The 20423-nt window shown below is 38.3% G+C and overlaps 1 protein-coding gene across 4 annotated transcripts in view; it reads left to right on the top strand.

Annotated features, from left to right (window-relative positions):
• Window positions 1-17216, top strand: part of ARFGAP3 (ARF GTPase activating protein 3) — a 41107-nt gene extending 23891 nt beyond the window's left edge. For all 4 annotated transcript variants that reach the window (XM_081957031.1, XM_081957030.1, XM_081957033.1 and 1 more), the window contains 8 exons: window positions 298-428; window positions 5015-5140; window positions 6429-6551; window positions 8269-8409; window positions 11025-11148; window positions 11898-11988; window positions 14883-15004; window positions 15899-17216. In XM_081957031.1, the coding sequence (XP_081813157.1) occupies window positions 298-428; window positions 5015-5140; window positions 6429-6551; window positions 8269-8409; window positions 11025-11148; window positions 11898-11988; window positions 14883-15004; window positions 15899-15916 (876 nt within the window). In that variant the 3' untranslated portion in view covers window positions 15917-17216. The remainder of the gene's footprint in view (window positions 1-297; window positions 429-5014; window positions 5141-6428; window positions 6552-8268; window positions 8410-11024; window positions 11149-11897; window positions 11989-14882; window positions 15005-15898) is intronic.
• The last annotated feature ends 3207 nt before the right edge of the window (window positions 17217-20423 follow it).

Below are 20423 nucleotides of genomic sequence, written 5' to 3'. Positions count from 1 at the left end.
TGCTTTCAAAGCAGAATCGGCAACTTTTTTTTAATACTGTGGTAAATTACTAATTGTAAATTTACCTCATCCAGCAATCAAAATGTAATAATGGCCCATCGCTCACAAATCAGGAACAGTTGAGGCTGCCCTAGGAATTGCAAAGCATCACGAATGCTGAAGCCAGACATTGCTGGTATGGCTTCCCTTGCCTTTACTAGAGCTGTTTCTTTTCCGTTTTGCCCTTAAAGAAAGAAAACATGAAATAACATGCATTCTTATATTGTGATAATTTTTTTTTCATTTTTCTTTCTAAAGGTTGGAGCTAAGAAATGTGGTTTGGGGGCCCAGAAACTGAGCAGCAAGAGTTTTAACGAGATAGAAAAGCAAGCACAGGCAGTAGATAAACTGAAGGAAGCTGGCAAAGCAACAGAGAAGGAGGAACCACTGTAAGTAGAATTGTCTTGGCATCTGTTAGATTCTCTCTGTACAGACTTAAATGGGTATTTGAAATAGCAAATGTTTGAATACTCTCTGATACAAGGAACTTTAGGGATGATGCCTATTTTACTTTGGTATAGGCCAGGGGTGTCAAACTGGATTTCTTTGAGGGCTGGATCAGCATTGTAGTTCTCCGTGGGCCGACTGGTGGTGGGAGATGGGACAGATGACTCCTGCAGCACCCTGCCAGCCAAAACGGGTGCGAGGGGGGGCATATGCACCCTTTCGTGCCCTGTTTTGGCTGCCAGCAGCACTGCGGGCCAGTCCTTTGTTATTTCCAGGCCGGCCCCGCGGGCCAGATTTAAGCACCCTGCAGACCAGATCCGGCCTGCGGCCCTTGAGTTTGACACCCCTGGTATAGGCGCTGGAACTAAGGCAGCATGATGGTTCAACAGTTAAGATGCTGGGCTTGTAGGCTGGAAAGCTGACAGCCCGGGTTCAAGACTTTACCTAGCTCCTGCCCACCTAGCAATTCGAAAGCATGCAAATGCGAGTAGATAAATAGATACCACCTCAGTGGAGAGAAAATAGTGCTCCACGACATCATGCTGGCCACATGACCACGGAAATGTCTTTGGACAGTGGTGGCTCATGGGCTCGAAACGTAGATGAACGCCGTCCCCTGTAGTCGGAAATGAGTTGCGGAATAAAATGCCTTTCCTTCCTGGAACTAAATAATAGTATGTTACCATTTTTCAAAACCTGATCCAATACCTTAGAACTTAATAGGCTGCTTTTACCACATAATTATGCACTGTATGGGTCTATTTCTGAATAAATCTGAATTCGCTTCATAATCAGTTGAAACTGAACAGAGTTATAATAAAATTCCATTAAAACGTGAATATGCTTTTAATTATTTTAGGTTGCAAGGAGAAAATGGAGCAAACGTTTACATTGTGTATTATTTGCATCCTATATATCTTTTCCATTACTTTCATGGATAGAATAGCCATTGCTGTAAACAGAGCTGCCAGTTGGAAATATTCCTCTAAATAGCACACACTTTTCTTGATCAATTGTAGAAATGTTTATCCAGGTTTTATGTCTACAAAAATTTACTAAGCTATCAAAATGGGATGCCAAGCTATTCTTAATGACTTTACTTTTCTTCTTTGTTACATTGATTAAATGCTTGTGTTGCAATTTGCTAAAATTCTGCTAAAAGTTAGGTCGGAAAAATGATTGCATCTCTCTTTGAAGAACTATGTTCTGATATTTTTGATTTTGTTAATGCTGTCAGACAGAAATAACAGTAAGTGTGATTTTTGTCTTGTAAATGAAAACTCAAAACAATATTTATTGAAAGCTTTCGTAGCATATTTGCATGGCTTTCAAGATAGGAATTAATACCACAGAACTTCATAGACAATTGATTTCTTCAGTTAGCTGTCATTTGTCTAATTAGTAATCTATTAGTTTCCATTTACCTGTTATCTCTTTAATACATTTAACAAAGTATCTGGTAATCTAAGATACTTTCCTATTAGATCATTTTTATACATCTTCATTTCTATTCCACACCATTACAAAGGATTCATTAAATATACCAAGAGTAAATGCTAAACTAGTAATTTGTTATGAAAATCAGATATAATTGATTCATATTATTTTCCTAATATGTATGTCTTCATACACTGTACTATTCAACTGTTATGATTTGTGTAGAGTTCTAATTACTTATAACTTGCAGCAGCTGCCCTCAGATTGAAGATGCTCCAATACTAAGAAACATTCAGGATTATTTTTATTCAGTGTGTCTTCTAAATTGGCATTATATTTTACTTATTGAGAGGGGCAATAATATGGGAAGGGGAGTGTTTGTTAGTAGGGATTAATTTAAATGATCATTAAATCCACGATGTATATATTCCTGCCACCTAAACAGTTAAGAAAAAGAAGTTCATTTCCATTTTAGACTAACTAAGTTTAGCAGCAGAGCTAAATTAGGATAAAACATTACTGTTAACTATGATTAGCAGAAGCAAGCAAATGTAAAACTACATTTGTTTCAACTAACCATAGTTAGGTGCAGGCACAGTTTAATTCTAATGACTGACATCTGAAACAATTGTTTCTGGCTTTTTCTTCACAATCCTTCTGGAAAAGGTAGGACTTAATCATAAACAGTGCATGGGGGTAGCAAGTCATGCCCATCTTTCCCTGTTATAATGTCACACATTTTAATCAACAACTCATCAGTATCCTGTCACTAGGCTCCTGTAGTGTGCTTTGCAGGAGATTGGAAAGCCAGCCAAACATTATTCTTCTAAGAGGAATGTTGCTTGCAGTTACCATCTATATCCATATTTGTAGGTCTGTAAGTAAATCATTTCTCTCCATTGGTTTTTACAGTCGCTATCTGATTTGTAAATTATATATATATAATCTTGGTGGGGGTTTATAGAAAGATGGCAGCTCCGATCACACTTTAAGCCCAAAACCCAGCCTGAAGATGGCGAGTGAGACCTCGTTGAAACGTTGCCAAGACAATCTCAATTTTACATGGGAAAAGACCCGAATACAACAAGACCAGCATACCTACACCCGTGAAAATCTGTGAATATATATATATATATATAGATATATATATATATATATCTCCCAGTAAGGGTATGGCTAGCTGATGAGAGCTAATTAGCTCGAAATAGATCTATACTAGTCTCCCTTTATTTATTTATCAGTACAAATACAACATATATATATATATATATACACACACACATACACACACACATATATACATATACATACACACAAACACACACACATATATATACATACGTGTATATATATATTTCTCTCTCTCTATCCCTCTACCTACCAACCTACCTACTCTCTCTCTTTCCCTACCTATCTACTGTATTTCTCTCTATTTCTCTCTCTCTATCCCTCTGCCTACCTACATACACACACTCTCTCTCCCTACCTATCTACTGTATTTCTCTCTCTTTCTCTCCCTCTCTATCCCTCTATCTACCTACCTACTTTTTTTAAAAAATTGCCTCTTCAAAACCTTGGTGTGTCTTATACTCTGGTGCATCTTATACTCCAAAAAATACGGTATGCCATATTTTTCTGGGTGTCGCATCACATGCCCAAAATATTCTAACTTTCATTTTTTTTGTGTGGTTTTGATAATTTCCCTTGGCTTTCCCATATCTGTATATAAGAGACAATTTAGTCAAGTGGTTAAGGGCACCAGGCTAGAAAGCAGGAGACAAGTGAGTTGAAGTCCGGCCTTAACCATGAAAGCCAGCAGGGTGACTTTGTGGAAGCCACTGTCTCCCAGCCCAACCCACCTTACATGATTGTTGATGTGGGGAAAATAGGAAGAGGAAGGTGCCTTGGATATGTTCGCTGCCTTGAATTCTTTGTAAATATAATAAAGGCAGGGTACAAATAGATAAAATAATATGTATCTTTACATATGTGTAAATGCGTAGATGGGATTTCTCTTTTTAGGTTTACAGAGATTTTTAAAAATGTGGTTTGTCTTTTAGGTTTATTGAGATAAAATGTACACACCATTCAAAACAGACAATAAAAATCAAGAAGAAAACAAAAAGACCAGAATATATCCTTTTCAGCACCTAGATAAGCAGGGATTTAACACCAAGCTTAGCACCAAGGACTTTTACCCTGAGCTACATATATTCTCCTCTATTTTAGAAAAGAGAATTGGCAGCCATAACATAAATGCCACTTCAGGAAAAACTGCTTTTCTTGTGCAATATTACAAAAATAGCCACAATTTTTCCTGATTGACTTTTGGACTGTAGATGTGTCCTGTTCCCTGGAGTTTGAGTTCAGAAACTCTTTTTCTTACTACAGCTTTAAATTATCTCAAATTCTGCTTTTCACCATACATTCTGTTTCTCCTTGATCCTGTGGTTCTTTTCAATTAGGTTTTTCCATTGTTCTGCTCTTTATTATTCCTTTGCCACTAATCCTTTAGAAGCAAAATAATATACAATGCCCATTACAAAGTCTGATTAAATTTGAATCCTCCTATAAAGATAGGTAAAGGACGGGGGTGGCTTAGTGGCTGAGACGCTGAGCTTGTTGATCAGCAGTTCGAACCCCTAGCATCGCATAACAGAGTGAGCTCTCATTATTTGTCCCAGCTTCTGCCAACCTAGCAGTTCGAAAGCATGTAAAAATGCAAGTAGAAAAATTAGGAACCACCTTTGGTGGGAAGGTAACAGTGTTCCGTGCGCCTTCGGCATTTAGTCACGCCAGACACATGACCACGGAGATGTCTTTGGACAGCACTGGCTCTTCGGCTTTGAACCGCTGAGATGAGCACTGCCCCCTAGAGTCGGGTATGACTAGCACATATGTACAAGGGGAACCTTTACCTTATAAAGGTAGAACTCTTTGATTTTAGAATGATAAGGAAAGGAATTTTATTCAATTAAGTCATGTACTTCTGTTTTATGCATTGAAAAAATATTACTTTGTACTATTATGAAGAAAAATTTCTGGCATTTATTCAAGATAAATAAGTTATATGTGGGCTTTTCTTTTTTAGGGTATCATCTTTACGACTGGCCTACAAAGATCTTGAAATTCAAATGAAGGATGAAAAATTAAATATGCCTGGTAAAAAGAAAACAGAGATAGATAGACTTGGCATGGGATTCAGTAATAGTAGAAGGTATGCACTTTTCATTGGACCTCTCTTAACACAGGTAATCCTCGATTTACAGCCACAATTGAGGCTCAAAATTTTTGTTGTGAAGTGAGACATTGTTACGTAAATTTTGCCCTGTTTTACACCTTTCCATAATTATTAAGTGAATCACTGCAGTTGTTATGTGAATCTGGATTTCCCATTGTCTTTGTTTGTCAGAAGGTCGCAAAAGGTGATAACATGATCCCAAGGCTATGCAACGCCCCCCGCGATGAATTTTGACCAGCAGGGGGCTGCAGGAGGACATCCAGACAAAAAACAGGGCACAAGGGGCCTCATGCCTGTCCCCGTGCCCCATTTTGGTCAACAGAGTGCTGCAGGAGGCGTCTGTAAAGTCTCCCCACCCCCAGCCGGCCCACAGAGAACTACAATGCTTATCCGGCCCTCAGAAAAATCCAGTTTGACACCCCTGTACTACTCTGTATTAGCATTGTAGTCTCCTGGCTAATGTAGCATCCCCATATGTTAAACAAACAAACAAACAAACAAATAAATTAGTATTACTCTATGCTGGGCCAAAATCCCCCAGGGAGCTTTCATGGCTGAAGAAGGTCTAGAATCTGTGTCTCTTCACGCCTGGCCTAACACCTTTACTCCTGGACCACTCTGGTTCTTGGGATGAGAGGAAAGGAGCTGTCCTAGAGTCTCTCAGGAAGCCTCCCTTGCCGAGGGGGGCACTGGTATAGTACTTGGATCTTCTTGCTCAAGGTCCAGCACCTTCACCTCTAAAGGGTGCTCTTTCAGGGTGAGTTGGGTGCTCCCCCTCTGTCTAAACTTCTTGTCAGGCATCAAAAGTTTAGAACAGTACCCCAAACAACAGCTTCTTGGGAAAACTTTTAAAAGTATTTTCAAGGATGCTTTAAGATTGGTGTCACAGAGTAAGATAGGACTTTCTGGCAATCTTTTTGTGATTAAAGGATACAATATACAATAAGGCCAAAGAAATAGGAGGGGCACATTATACATGAGGGCAATAGGTTGAATATTTTTTCATAGTTTCTTTTTAACCTTGATTTTTAGGTTTACACTATTTTTCACACTGCAGCAACCACAGTGGGAGTTCTGTGGGTCACACTGCAGATTGTCCACCCTTAGGTGGTCTGAAATAGGATTTCTGCTGCAAAATTTCCTTTGTTGTTCTGGACTGTGCTGGCTGCCGTTATAGCGCATCAAGCATCTTTTGATTTCAATCTGAATTTGTTTTTCCCCTCTTTTTAAAGATAACATTTTCAATTTCAATTTCTCCCTCCAGTGGTATTTCCCATTCGGTAAGTTCAGATATGCAGATCATACAGCAAGAAACACCAACAAGTGCAAAATCGAGAAAAAAGTATAACGATGAAGATGATTTCTATTTTGCTTGCACCAATTCAAGGTAATCATTTAAAAAATTTTGAAAATAATTGTTAACATGCATGTGCATCCATTACCGCATTTTAAGGTACATATAGATTTTCTTTTCTAATGACACAGAGTTTCAGCAAATAACAGCAATACTGCCTGGGCTCTAAATATTAAAAGGGTCAACCCTGTTTAAGAGCTGGGATGAAAGACCACCAGGAAATCTCAGGATTTTAGCCTAGATTGGGAAGATGAACACTTCGAGAAAAAACAAATAGCAGAATAGCACCAAGGTGCAAGCTTGACTCAAAGTTGTGTGTCCTTTTTCCTAGGTGTCCTGGAAATGCTTAGTGTTTTTGACACTTTGCTGATCTGTTACTCAGCAGCTGGGTTTAAAATCACTTAAATGGTCCTAGCTCCATCTTCCTTAGAGTAGATTTGTTACTTAGGATTGGAAAATTTAGGAGACAAGGTGTTTTCTGGATGTTAATATCATTGGTGTAAGTGATGGCAATATTTTTCCCACACCACTGGCTGAACGCTAAAGTGCAAAAGGAACGGTTTAAGTTCTTCAAGGTTTAAGGTGTTTACTTAAATATGCCCAAGCAGGAAAATTAGTTTTTTGTTTTGTTTTGTCTTAAAGCATTGTGAAACTTACTCTACACATCCACTTTGTCTCTTAAATTTTCTCCAAAAATGTCTCCACAAAGGATACAATTTTGAATATGCCTACTTGCGGTTGCAGTAGGGTAGCAGGAAGGCTGCTAGGAGTGGTGAGTGGGTGGTCCATATATGCCAAGTAATACTATGGAGTCCTAAATGTGCAGAAAAAGAAAATTTTGTTTTTTGTTATGTTTATTTCTTTTTATTGAACTATGAGCAAAGTATAAATGAGATCAAATTTTAAGCATACATTGCATCAAATAGGTAAGTGTTGTCAGCTCAAGTGGCTGCAAATCTAGCACCAAAGATGTACGAATGACAGAAACCAGTATAAAAGAAATAAAAAAAATATTGAATAATTTTAGATTCTTATAGAGGAAATTTCCCTTTACCTGCTGCAGTGGAGAGCAACAAGGAGGGCATACCATGGCAAATCTCCCACAAAGGACTGCTATTGTTAGCCAGGTTTTATAGTCCTTCAACCTCTCTCCCGTCTGGGATTGCTTAGCAATAGCACTTAAACTTATATACCACTTCATAACTGCTTTTACAGCCCTCTCTAAGCAGTTTACAGAGTCAGCATTTTGCTGAGGTCCTCATTTTACCCACCTCGGAAGGATGGAAGGCTGAGTTAACTTTAAGGCTGGTGAGATACGATTTGCCAGATTGCAGTCAGCTGGCAGTCAGCAGAAGTAGCTTGCAGTATTGTATTCTAACTATTGTGCCACCGCAGCTCTTAGATTGCTTTGGGAATCTAAGATCAGGAAATAATTGCACAGAGAAAGTCATTCATTCAGTTTCTCAACCAGTGACTCTAGGCATCTTACAGTAAGGTTACATATGAAATGAGGATTAGCTACATGCATGTATTGGGCAAGTATTTAAGGTACAGGCAAGAAATAATTAGCTAATTGGGGTAAGCAAATAGGAGAAAACTAGATTGTCCAAGCAGGCCTTTGCTAATTAAGAGCACAGTGCTTTCTAGTAAAACAACAGTCCTTGCCGTTGTAGAGGAATGGATCCAAAGATAACCTATTTTACCCCCTTAGACTTCAAATGACAATGAATTGTTTTCCCTGATTGTTCAGATATTTTGATACACCTGACTTGAGAAGTAGTGCTTTTTCTAAATGGGATGACAATTCTGATTCTTTCTGGAAGAAAGAAAGCAGCACCAGCAGGGACATTGATATGATTTTGTCTTCCAAGCCTACAAGCTATTCAGAGAGGTAACTTTTCTTTACAAAACATCAACACTTATAATGACGTAAACATGAAGTCAATTGCTTTGCTTGCTGACCTGCCACTATGAAATCACCTTTGCAAAATAAGGGTGAATTTGAATATTCAAATTCCAGAATTTGAATGAAAATTTACATAACAAAGAAACCTACCTATTTGAAATCTAAATGTTATATTAGCGTCTCTGCAAATGGGAATGAGTGGTGAAGGATTTAGAGTCAAGAGTCTAAAAACATTTTGCTTTCTGGTGGCTTCAGCAAATTGCATGAGTATATGACAAAATACTTTGACAAAGCAGATAGGAATCGGAAAACTCTGGAAAACATTCTAATGAGGAAGTGGCCAGTGGAATGCATGCACAATCCAGAGCAGGGGTCTCCAACCTTGGCAACTTTAAGACTTGTGGACTTCAATTTCCAGAATTCTGGGAGTTGAAATTCACAGGTCTTAAAGTTGCCAAGGTTAGAGATCCCTGATCCGGAGTGTAGATTTTATAGCAGAATTGAAAATGCCTTGCTTTCCAGTTTTACCAGATTATACTTGTGATTGTGAAAGAAAGGAGGAACATCAAGGGAATATAAAGCTCCAAATTCCTTAAATAATAAATGCTGCACCCTTATTTTCAGTTTTCAGTGCTGATCATAAATGATTCCATAGTGAGGAGGACAATCTGAACATAATTTTTTTACAATTGCAACTTTTGTGTATAATCATTAGTAGTATAAAAATCAGATAACAAGTAGTTGTCTTTATGAATCTGTCATACTTAAGATAGCATTCACAATGAATGTAGTCCTCTACTTACAGCCATAATAGAGCTTGCCCATTAAGTCCTAAGTCACGACGGTTATAAAACAGGTCACCCACATGACTTACCTGATTTTATAACCTTTTTTTGCCATGCTCATTAAGTGAACCCATGGTTTGCCTTGCGGAGCAAACCAGAGGAGCAAACACCAGTTTTCAGCCAAAATAGAAATCACAGTCATGTGATTATGGGATACTGGAAACAGCCATTAATTCAGGCCAGCTGTTTAGCACCCAAAATGCAGTCACATGACTGTAAGGGGTGGCCTTCAGAACCAGGTCATAGTCCCTTTTAGGACGTCCATCCTAACTTCAAACAGTTGCTAAATGAGCCACTATAAGTTGAAGTCTACCTGTATTAAGGATATTTGTAAAATACAAATTTCTTTATTGCTCTGAGAGAGTGTGGATTTGATTTAAATCAAGTCAATTTAAATCACAATTTAAAACACTAATAAAAAGGCTTGATTTAAATCAACTCAATTTAAATTATAATTTTTAAAGAACAACTGTCATCTCTGTCCTGCAGCAGTTCCTCCTCTGGCTTGCTGTTGACTCACTGACAGTCCCAATATTGCAGAATATACAGCCTCTCATGCTAACTATAACCAAGCTCCATTTCATGCTGAATAAGCTAAACTATTAATGTATCTTAAATAGAAAACTATCTTTAGATAGATTTTTACTCCAAAGGTATTTTATTAAAATGAAATTGATAAAAATAAAAAAAAATCAAATTTTAAATTTTAAAACATCTGATTTTTAAAAAATGTTTTAAAAAGAAATCAATTTTGATCGTATGGACTCATAACTGGCTGACCAACAGCACTCAATGTGTAGTCCTCAATGGAATTACATCTACATGGAGGGAAGTATGCAGTGGAGTACCCCAAGGCTCTGTTTTAGGCCCAGTACTCTTCAACATCTTCATCAATGATTTGGATGAGGGAATAAATGGGGAACTCATCAAATCTGCAGATGACACCAAGCTGGCAGGAATAGCCAACACTCCAGAAGATAGGCTAAAGATACAGATGGATCTTGACAAACTTGAACATTGGGCACTAGCTAATAAAATGAAATTCAATGATGAAAAGAGTAAGGTTCTACATTTAGGCAAGAAAAACGAAATGCACAGGTACAGTATAGGTGGTACCTTGCTCAATAGTAGTAACTGTGAGAGGGATCTTGGAGCCCTAGTGGACAACCATTTAAATATGAGCCAGCAGTGTGCAGTAGTTGCCAAAAAAGCCAACACAGTTCTAGGCTGCATAAACAGAGGGATAGAATCAAGATCACGTGAAGTCTTAATACCACTTTATAATGCCTTGGTAAGGCCACACTTGGAATACTACATTCAGTTTTGGTCGCCACGATGTAGAAAAGATGTGGGGACTCTAGAAAGAGTGCAGAGGAGCAACAAGGATGATTAGGGGACTGGAGACCAAAACATATGAAGAACGGTTGCAGGAACTGGGTATGTCTAGTTTAATGAAAAGAAGGACTAGGGTAGACATGATAGCATTGTTCCAATATCTCAGGGGTTGCCACAAAGAAGAGTCAAACTATTCTCCAAGGCACCTGAGTGTAGAACAAGAAGCAATGGGTGGAAACTAATTAAGGAGAGAAGCAAGTTAGAACTGAGGAGAAATTTCCTGACAGTTAGAACAATTAATCAGTGGAACAGCTTGCCTCCAGAAGTTGTGAATGCCCCAATACTGTATTGTATTGTATTGTATTGTATTGTATTGATCCACCCTGATCTGAGATATAATCATGTTAAAACATTTTGCAGGTCATCATCTCGTAGGAAACCAGAGCATGAAAACTCTGCAAGCACAGATGAAGCACAAAAGAAATTTGGCAATGCAAAAGCTATTTCATCAGATATGTATTTTGGAAAGCAAGACCATGCTGAAGTAAGTATAGCCAAACATTCTGAAATTATTCACTGTTTATGGTTTCAGAATGTCATCCCATCGCAATACAATTGGCCGAATAAGAAAAGATGTGGAATAGGCCTTCCCATCTCTACTCCCAAGGTTAGAGACCTCCTGAGATTTACTGAGCCATGGAATTACACAAACATTATTATGTTTTATATTTTCTTCAGTTACTATCTAAATTTTTCAAGGGGAAAAACAGTAAGAAAAATCAAGAGGAAGGATCCAAGGGAAAATGATTTCAATGTCAACAGAATAAGGAATTTAAACTGTATTTGGAAGGATTAATTTATTCAGGGAAAATGTTCAGTGCTATACATGTGAAACTCAAAAAATTAGAATGTCGTGCAAAAGTTCATTTATTTCAGTAATGCAGCTTAAAAGGTGAAACTAATATATGATAGACTCATTACATGCAAAGCAAGATAGTTCAAGCTGTGATTTGTCATAATTGTGATGATTATGGCTTACAGCTCATGAAAACCCCAAATCCACAATCTCAGAAAATTAGAATATTACACACGCATTAATTAATTAATACTCCTTGCGGATAGCTCCTGTAGGTTTTGTAGGTTACTATAATGGACTATATTTTTCTAGTTTTTTATGAATGTTGGAGAATTAGCCATCTGCATGCTTGATTTGATTGGCATTTTGGAAATCACTCTCTAGATGGGAAAGATGGACATATTCTTTATGACTGAAACCTCCTTCACTCTCTATAGTATGAAGCTAGAGTTCGGTTAGAAAGGCTTTCCGGAAATGCTGCCATAAGCTCAGCTGATTTGTTTGAAGAACAAAAGAAGCAGCCATCAGGTATGGAAGGAAAAAGCTTTGAGTTTCAAGTATTACCAGTTTTATAAACCTGCTATTCTTATTAACTATAATGTACTAAGTATTTATTTGGAAATAAATAAGGTACAGTGCATCTCTAGATACATTTATTTAAGGGTCTTAGTATTTTCCGTGAAGACTTTTGTGCCTATACACAAGTCGAGTGACAAGGCAGTTGGCCCTATCATTCCACCATTGCCTCTTAAAAGAATTTAAATGAGTAGTGTTCATATAGATGGACGCAGTGGCTCAGTGGCTAAAGTGCTGAGGTTGTCGATTGAAAGGTTGACAGTTCGGCGGTTCAAATCCCTACTGCTGCGTAACAAGGTGAGCTCCCGTTACTTGTCCCAGCTTCTGCCAACCTAGCAGTAGAAAAATAGGGACTACCTTTGGTGGGAAGGCAACAGCATTCCATGTCCCTTCGGTGTTGGGTTAGGCCAGCCATATGACCACGGAGACGTCTTTGGACAGCGCTGGCTCTCTGGCTTTGAAATGGAGATGAACACCGTCCCATAGAATCAGGAATGACTAGCACATATGTGTGAGGGGAACCTTTACCTTTATACAGAAACCAGGGGTGGGGTCCTGCCAGTTCTAACCTCTTCTATAGAAGAGGTTCCACAAATCTACAGTGCCATTTAGAACCGGTTCCAGCTCCCTCTTCCCGCCGTCCACACATCATCAAGATGAAGAGCGAGAGGAGGAATTCTGGGAGTTGAAGTCCACAAGTCTTAAAGCTGTCAAGTTTGAACACCCCTGGGTTTTTTTTTTTCTAAAGGGTTAGGGGTGCAAGGGTCTTGTAACTTGACAGCTTTAAGACTTGCGTGCTTCAAATGCCAGAGTTCCTGAGCCAACATTTTGGTTGTTAAGCAAGAGCGTTGTTAAGTGAGTTTCACCACATTTTACAAGTTGGCCACACCCACCCAGTCACAAGGCCAGCAAGCCACTCCCACCCGGTCACATGGCCGGCAAGCCACTCCCACAAAGCAGGCCTCAGCTACAGAAGAGGTTCTAAAAAATTTTGAAACCCACCACTGACAGAAACCCAATATGAGGTTGCAATTAAGGTATTGAACTGGCACTGAAAAGATTCGGGTTCATGTCCAACCTCAGCCACAAAGCTCTCTCTCTCAACCCAACCCATCTGACAAAGTTCTGGTTGTGGGGAACCTGGGAAGAGGAACTGCAGTGTATACTATTTGACTGAATAAAATGCCAAATAAAAGCTCTTTAGACTGCCAGCCTGCAAAGAGAGTGTGGGATGGCAAAGTAACAGAGAATGTTGCTTTGTATTGCTCATGTTACCTTGCTGCCTCTTTGTTTGCAAGCTCTTTGGGCTGCCACCTCCGCACATTCTTTCTTGCCTGTGATCAGATTTCATTCTGTTTCTTTCTCTCCCGAACCGTACGGTGGCTGTAACTTTGAAACTGGGTTTGCTGTGCAGCCTGGGTCATTCCCTCCACCCCTACCTCTGGATGCCATGTCACAAAGGTTGGGGACCGCTGCTCTAAACTCTGAAACTTCATTTCCAATGAAATAGCCTCCCTCTTTTACTTAGTTATATACTTCAGGCTAGGAGGCAGAAAATATCTGATTAGTACTTGAATGGGGAAATCATCTGGACATTTCAGGGCGGTACAGAGAGTCCCTGGCTTACAACAGCGATTAGGACTGGAATTGCCATCCCTAAGCAAAATGGTCATTAAAGAGAGATGTCATGTGACTGCACTGCTCAGCAAAGGCGATCCTGGCTGTCTTGATGGTTGTTGTAACCCCAAGACCTCACAGATCATGAAGCAGAAAAGATAGGGAAGTCCCAGGCCAACAGGGAAGTGTATGAGTGCTGTGGGCAGGGGTAGATGCCACAAGAGAGCAGGGATGAGTGTGCAAGAAGAATGCAGAGATGCTGCAGGAAGGTGCGTAGAAAGGCGATTGCTGCAGGCAGGGCCTAGGGAGCGCAGGTGGGTGTGCAGAAGGCAGTTAGCATTACGGGCAATTGCTATGGATCATAGACAAAAAAGTGGCTGTACTCATTTTTGACATCCTACTGGCTTCCCCATTGACTTTGCTTGTGGAGGCCAGCAGGAAATGCTGGGATGCAAAGATTGTAAATTGCAATCACATGATCATGGCTCATTACATCATAATCACAAGCATCCGAGCCCCTGAATCACAGTCATGTGACTGTGGGGTAATTGCAATAGCCAGAACTGGACGGGTCTTAAATCCTCTTTGTTTAGCACAACCGTAATTTTGAACAGTTGCTGACTGAGTGGGCATTACTCAAGGGCTACTTGCAAGCTGCACTGAGAAGTCAAAACGTTGCAGTATCTTTGAAGAAAGTGATACACCACTTCCCCATTTTTTGCAAAAAAAACTACAAAGGTGGCTTTGAATTTAAAGCACAGCTATGCAAAATTTAGAAAAAGGAAAAGCAGTAACAAATTATTTGGAACACAAATAAGGAAAACGTTAACCATTAAAAGCCCAGCTAAAGAGGGGTAAGCTTTATAGGTTATCTAAAGGTGGAGAAAGTGATCACTTTGAAGGAATCCATCCTGTAGCCTGGGAACAATGTAGGCAAAGTCTCTCTCTTACTCCCTGTGTTTCAGTTTGTGGGAGTTACTACAAGCTTTATTTCTCTGGTTTAATATTATCTTCGGTTGTTTAAAAAGAAAGGCTTTATTGCGTAGAAGGAGTACTGACCAAAAACTACATAAGAAGCTGGCTATTTGTTCAAAGATAAAACAATGTTTTAGATAAGAATCAACTTTATTCAATTTGTCGTGTCGAGTTTATTCCTTTCAAATGGTTTTTTTTTTTTTGGAGCTACGTGCCAAAACCTTTCTTTTTTTTAATCTCTCTCTGTCTTTTAGGCAATTACAATATTTCAAATGTTTTGCCTTCTGCTCCTGATATGACTCAGTTTAAACAAGGAGTAAAGTCTGTGGCTGGAAAGCTTTCCATCCTGGCAAATGGAGTCATGACCTCTATTCAGGTTAGTAAACTTAGGAATTTGGAATCTTTCCCAAATGAAATGGTCCCATATGCTGCCTTCCTCACTGTTTAATCCTGTCATTTGGTATGAAGAACTGTGAACCTGACAATGAGAATATATGCAGAGCCACAGAAGGATTGTTGCGTAGCTAAAAAAATTAAGGAAAGCCTCTTTTTGTTAGGATAGTCAACAACTCTTGTGAAATAAATGAAGAACACAAAATGTTCTTACACTTTTTCAGGTTACTTCATTAAGTTGCCTACGAACCAAGCTAATTACCATATTTTTCAGAGTATAAAACGCATCCCCCCCCCAAAAAAAAAGTGGGCAAAAATTTTGGTGCATCTTATAGACTGAATATGGGCCTATTTTTGGGTTCCTGAACTCTCCACATGGCCCATTTTTGGTAAAAATGATCCCGTTTTTGGCTTCCCCAACCCTCTGCGCTTCACGTTTTCACCCTTGGCCCCCAGAAGTACTCTGAAGGCCAAAAATGGGATGGACAGAAGGTTCAGGCGGCCAAAAATGGACCTGTTTTTGGCCTGCCAAGTGTTTCTGGAGGCCAGGGCGGGCGAAAAGGCGACGTGTGGAGGCCAAAAACTATTTCTTCTTCTTTTCTTCCTCTAAATCTAGCTGCATCTTATAGTGCATTGCGTCTTATAGTCCGAAAAATACGGTAACCAATAGTTATGCCTGTAGAGTTTTCAGAAACAAATATATCTTAATTTTCCAAGGATTGAGAAATTGTTTTGTAAATTCTGAATTTAGGGATACAAAACTTCATGTGTTAAGATCTCATTTTGTGGCAAAGTTAACGAAAACTGTGTATGTAAATATGGCGATTTTGCTTATGAGAAATGTAACCTGTTCATTTCTTTTTATTTCTTTCCCTAGGACCGCTATGGTTCTTAACCATTATGGTTCATGTGACTGGATATCTAGATGATTTAAAAAAAAACATTTCTATGCCTACAATTATTAAATTGCAGACGAACATGAAGTTCCCTTTAGTCTGCAAAATATGTAATCTTAATTTCTGGCACTTGTATATTTTTAATGGGAGTCTCTTTTTCTGGCTCCTCATAATATTCATTTATTATTTCTGTTCTCTCTCTCTCTCCCCCCTCCCTACCCCCTGCCTTATTGTACTACAAGTTAATTGGCTACATTGAATCTGCTTCTAAAACAGAGCAAAAAGCAATATGGAATCCTATTTACTTTCCCAGAGTACTACTAGGCTAAGAATTAATTCAATTTTATAAATCTGAGGGATAAGTGGTCATTTAAAATTATGATTGACCCAGTCATAAATAACTTTTCATTGTTTCTCTGAAAAGGAGAGTGGCAGTTAATTCCTTGAAAAATGCCTATTTTAGGGGCAGGGAGGACGTTAATCCTACTAAGATATTTCACTCTTTGGGGATCCAGGTAATTGTTGAAAGATACAAATACATAAAAATAAGAAGGTTTAAGGAATGCAGAAGCCTATAAGATGTGCAAATTCTTATGTGAGAGATAATGGTGGGGTCTGTTCAGCACAAAAATAAGGTGTATAATTTTGTGTCAGATTGTGTTCAGTAAATAATAAATAGTCAATAGATGCGCACATAACAGATAACTGAAAGTAGATGCAATAGAAAATGGAAGTTTTTGTTGAATTAGTTTTCCATTTAAGTTTGTTTCCTGAGGATGAGATACATCTCCTTTATTTAAAATAGCATAAGTTTGACATATTTATTCATCACATTTAATTTGGTTCCGTAAGTGCTTAACTGCAATCAATATGGTGTCTGAAATAAAGAATAAGTTGTAGGTATATTTAAAGTAATAAGGAGACATGTTCTCTGAATCTAAGCACATAGACCAGGGGTGTCAGACTCGCATCATCTCGTCGTCATCATCTGATGTATCGTGACTTTTCACCCCTTCGCTAAAATGGGTGGGCGTGGCCAGCACGTGACGCATCCGGCCTGCGGGCTGCAAGTTTGACACCCCTGACACAGACTGATAGAATGTTTAAATAACAAGGAGTTCTTGCCTTTTGTCTGTGCATAAAAAAACCTTGCTGGCTGTGTTTTAGACAACCAGGAACCTCAGTTATTTAAAACAATGAATTTAAAATGTTTAATATGGAGTCAGAAATTTTATTTTTTTCCTTGAACAGCAGGCATTTCAATGTAAAAATCAAAATAAAATTTGATTTTACAACTTGTGTCTTGGATTTTGATCAATTCTTAAATTTGATAAGGTATGGATTTTCGTGAATTTGACTTGCCAATTCTGTAGAACAAATACAGAAGATTTTTTTTTTGCATATTTCTTATTTAGAACATAATTTATATTGTTTCAAATATGGCTGCAAGATTAAACTTGATTAATCTTTGGATGGGAGACCACCAGAAAATAGACTGGAAGATAAGAAAACATCCTAGAAAAAAGGCAGTGGCAAGCCATTTGTGCCCCAGGATCTTCAACTCATCTTTCTCTCTCGCTCTCTCTTTTAATAGTAGTTTTATTAAAAATTACAATTGCAGAGCTAATACAAAGAATAAAAAGAAAACATACACAGTGCAGAAAGGAAGAATAGAAAACAAAGAAAAATAAATGTATAAAGAAATGACTTCCCTCTTCATCACAAGTATAAACAACAACTTTAGTAACTTATCACTTTCTTTTAAAATACAGTGAATAGTCTCTACCCATAGCTCATCTCTTGTCTATAAACAAATCTTTAAAACTTCATTGTTTCAGTTTTGATCAGTAAAAGTCCATTAAAGATTACCAGAAATCACATATTTCAATTTATATTCCTAATCCAACTTTATACTCTTTCAGGTAACACTTAAAAAGGTAACACACTGTTATGCAAACATAACTTTATTTTTCATTATTTGGAAATATGTGGTAATACCTTCCAGCTACTGATGGTTCTCATGTATATGGTTAAAAATAGAAATTATGGCAATCTACACCCTCTTTAACATTGAACTTCTCTATAAAAGTAATAACGTTTTACGCTCTGCCCCATGCACTCATTTGCCATTAGGGAAAAATATGCTGTTAGTCATCATATGATATAATTTGACATATGTTGAAAATTATAGCTTCCAGATACGTCCCTCTGACCTTATTGAGTACATCTTCAGAGACTATGTGAATTGTCATTCTCATTTTAGATTTAAATAAAATATAATTCAATAAATTATAATAAATTACAATATACATTAAAACAGGAATGTCAAGGTCAAGGTTGATGCACATGAAGCCCTGTTTAATCATTAACAGTTTTTAATTACTTGAATTGCAACAGGCTTACTAAAAAAAAAACTGCTGTTCATATACTGTATATTCTGTGTTGGAGAATGTACAAAAAGCTCCATGCAAAGAATGAGGACTTTGGGTAATCTGTGGATGGAGAGAAATCTGCAGGTATCTTTATGATTTGCTCTGGAATCTGGGGCAATATGCTTAAAATGAAAATATACATGCATATATGCAGGGGTGGGCTTCAAAAATTGCAGCAACGGATTTGCTTCCCTGTTGCTGGGTGGGCGTGGCCTAGGGGGGCACATTTTTTACCCTCCCCAGCCTCTGGAGACTAGCTTCTCTAGTTGAAATTGCCAGAATATTTAAAATCACTTTGTCAGGAGGATCCTGTGGAATATAATCAATTTGAGGAAATCTTTGCGAACTGATATGGGATCATCACAGTGGAAAGAATGGAATGATCAGTGTGGAAAGAGTAGAAGGGGATCAAAATAGCAAAGGAATAAAAAAAACATCTGTGCTGCTTGTTAATTGCCAAAACAGCATTTTTATACCATGTAAATTAGTCATACTAACCATTAACATTCAGTGACTCAATATAATCCTTTTAGACCTGAACACCACAAAACCATTTATTGGCTCAAAGAGATTTAAAATCTGTCACAAATTAGCAAAGTCAGATTAGTATAAGTATAATCTTTATTGTCATTGTACTTAAATACAACGAAATTGCTTTTGTCTCCTGGTTGGTGGTGTGAATGAGTGTAACACTATGGATCCTTGACATTTCAATGTGTTTTGACACTATCAACCATCATATTCCGGGCCATCTCCATTAATTGAAAGTATTCCCTTAGAGTGGTTCTTGTAGGAATGACCTAACAGAAGGCTACTAGGTCTCATGAGATAAACAGACTTCCAACTGAATATGCATACATTTTAAATTAATTTAATCAAGTTGTCTGATTTCAAGAGCATTTGCTCTGAATTATCTTTCCTTGCATTCTCTATGGAGATTCTCAGTCATGCAGGTCACGGTTGCCCCAAAGGTGCTTTTTCAAGAGGCAACTGGATTTTCTGGTTTTTCTTTGAAGACCTTTCACTACTTCAGGTGAAGAAGCTAGTTTTTCAGGTAGTTTTCCCATTTCTCTCTGGGAATGTGTGAGAAGTCATTATAGATGTGAAGGGCTCAATTAAAGCTGATGCCTGGAATCAGGAAATAATCTAGGGCAGTTGAGTCTCTGGATGCTGGGAAGAAGCGGCAATTGACAAGATCATAATACATGAAAGCTTGAGGGACTGTTGTGTACATAGTCCAATTTAAAAACAAACAAGATACAATAATAAAAAAGCCAGATATTTGATTTGCTGTACTTCTCTGCTGTACAGAGAAGTACAGGTAGTCCTCAACATACGACCACAACTGAGCCCAAAATTTATATTAAGTGAGAAATTTGTTGTGAGTTTTGTCCCATTTAACAACTTTTCTCACCACATTTGTTAAGTGAATCGTTGCAGTTCTTAAATGAGTAAAATTGGTTTCCCCATTGACTTTGAAAAGGAGACTACATGACTCTAGGATACTGCAATCGTCATAAGTATGAACCAATTGCCAAGCATCACATTACTATGGGGAACGCTGCAGGCAGTCATGAGTGTGAAAAATGGTCATACATTGTAACTCCGAACATATGAACTGTTGCAAGTTGAGGACTACCTGTAAAAGGACATACATCCCCAATCCTACTCACAGTGAACCCAGGCAGCTTCCTTAGTAACATTAGTGAAGTCATTTGTTCATTTCTTCTAGGATATTAGAATAGACTAACAAGAGTTGGAAGGGACCTTGGAGGTCTTTTAATCCAACCACCTGCTTAGGCAGGAAACTCTACACCACTTCTGACAAATGGTTATCAAATCTTCTTTAAAACAGTGTTGGAGCATTCACTGAAGGCAAGTTGTTCCACCGATTGTCCTCATTGTCAGGAAATTTCCCCTTAGTTCTAAGTTGCGTCTCCTTGATTAGTTTCCACCCATTGCTTCTAGTCCTACAGTCAAGTGCTTTGGAGAATAGTTTGACTCCCTCTTCTTTGTGGCAACCCCTGAGATATTGGAAGACTGCTATCATGTCTCCCCTAGTCCTTCTTTTCAT

The sequence above is a fragment of the Natrix helvetica genome (assembly GCF_964273705.1).
Source record: "Natrix helvetica genome assembly, chromosome: 6".
In the NCBI taxonomy this organism is placed as follows: Eukaryota; Metazoa; Chordata; class Lepidosauria; order Squamata; family Natricidae; genus Natrix; species Natrix helvetica.
Note: the sequence above shows the minus strand (reverse complement) of the source record. Positions and strands in the feature narration are given on the sequence as shown.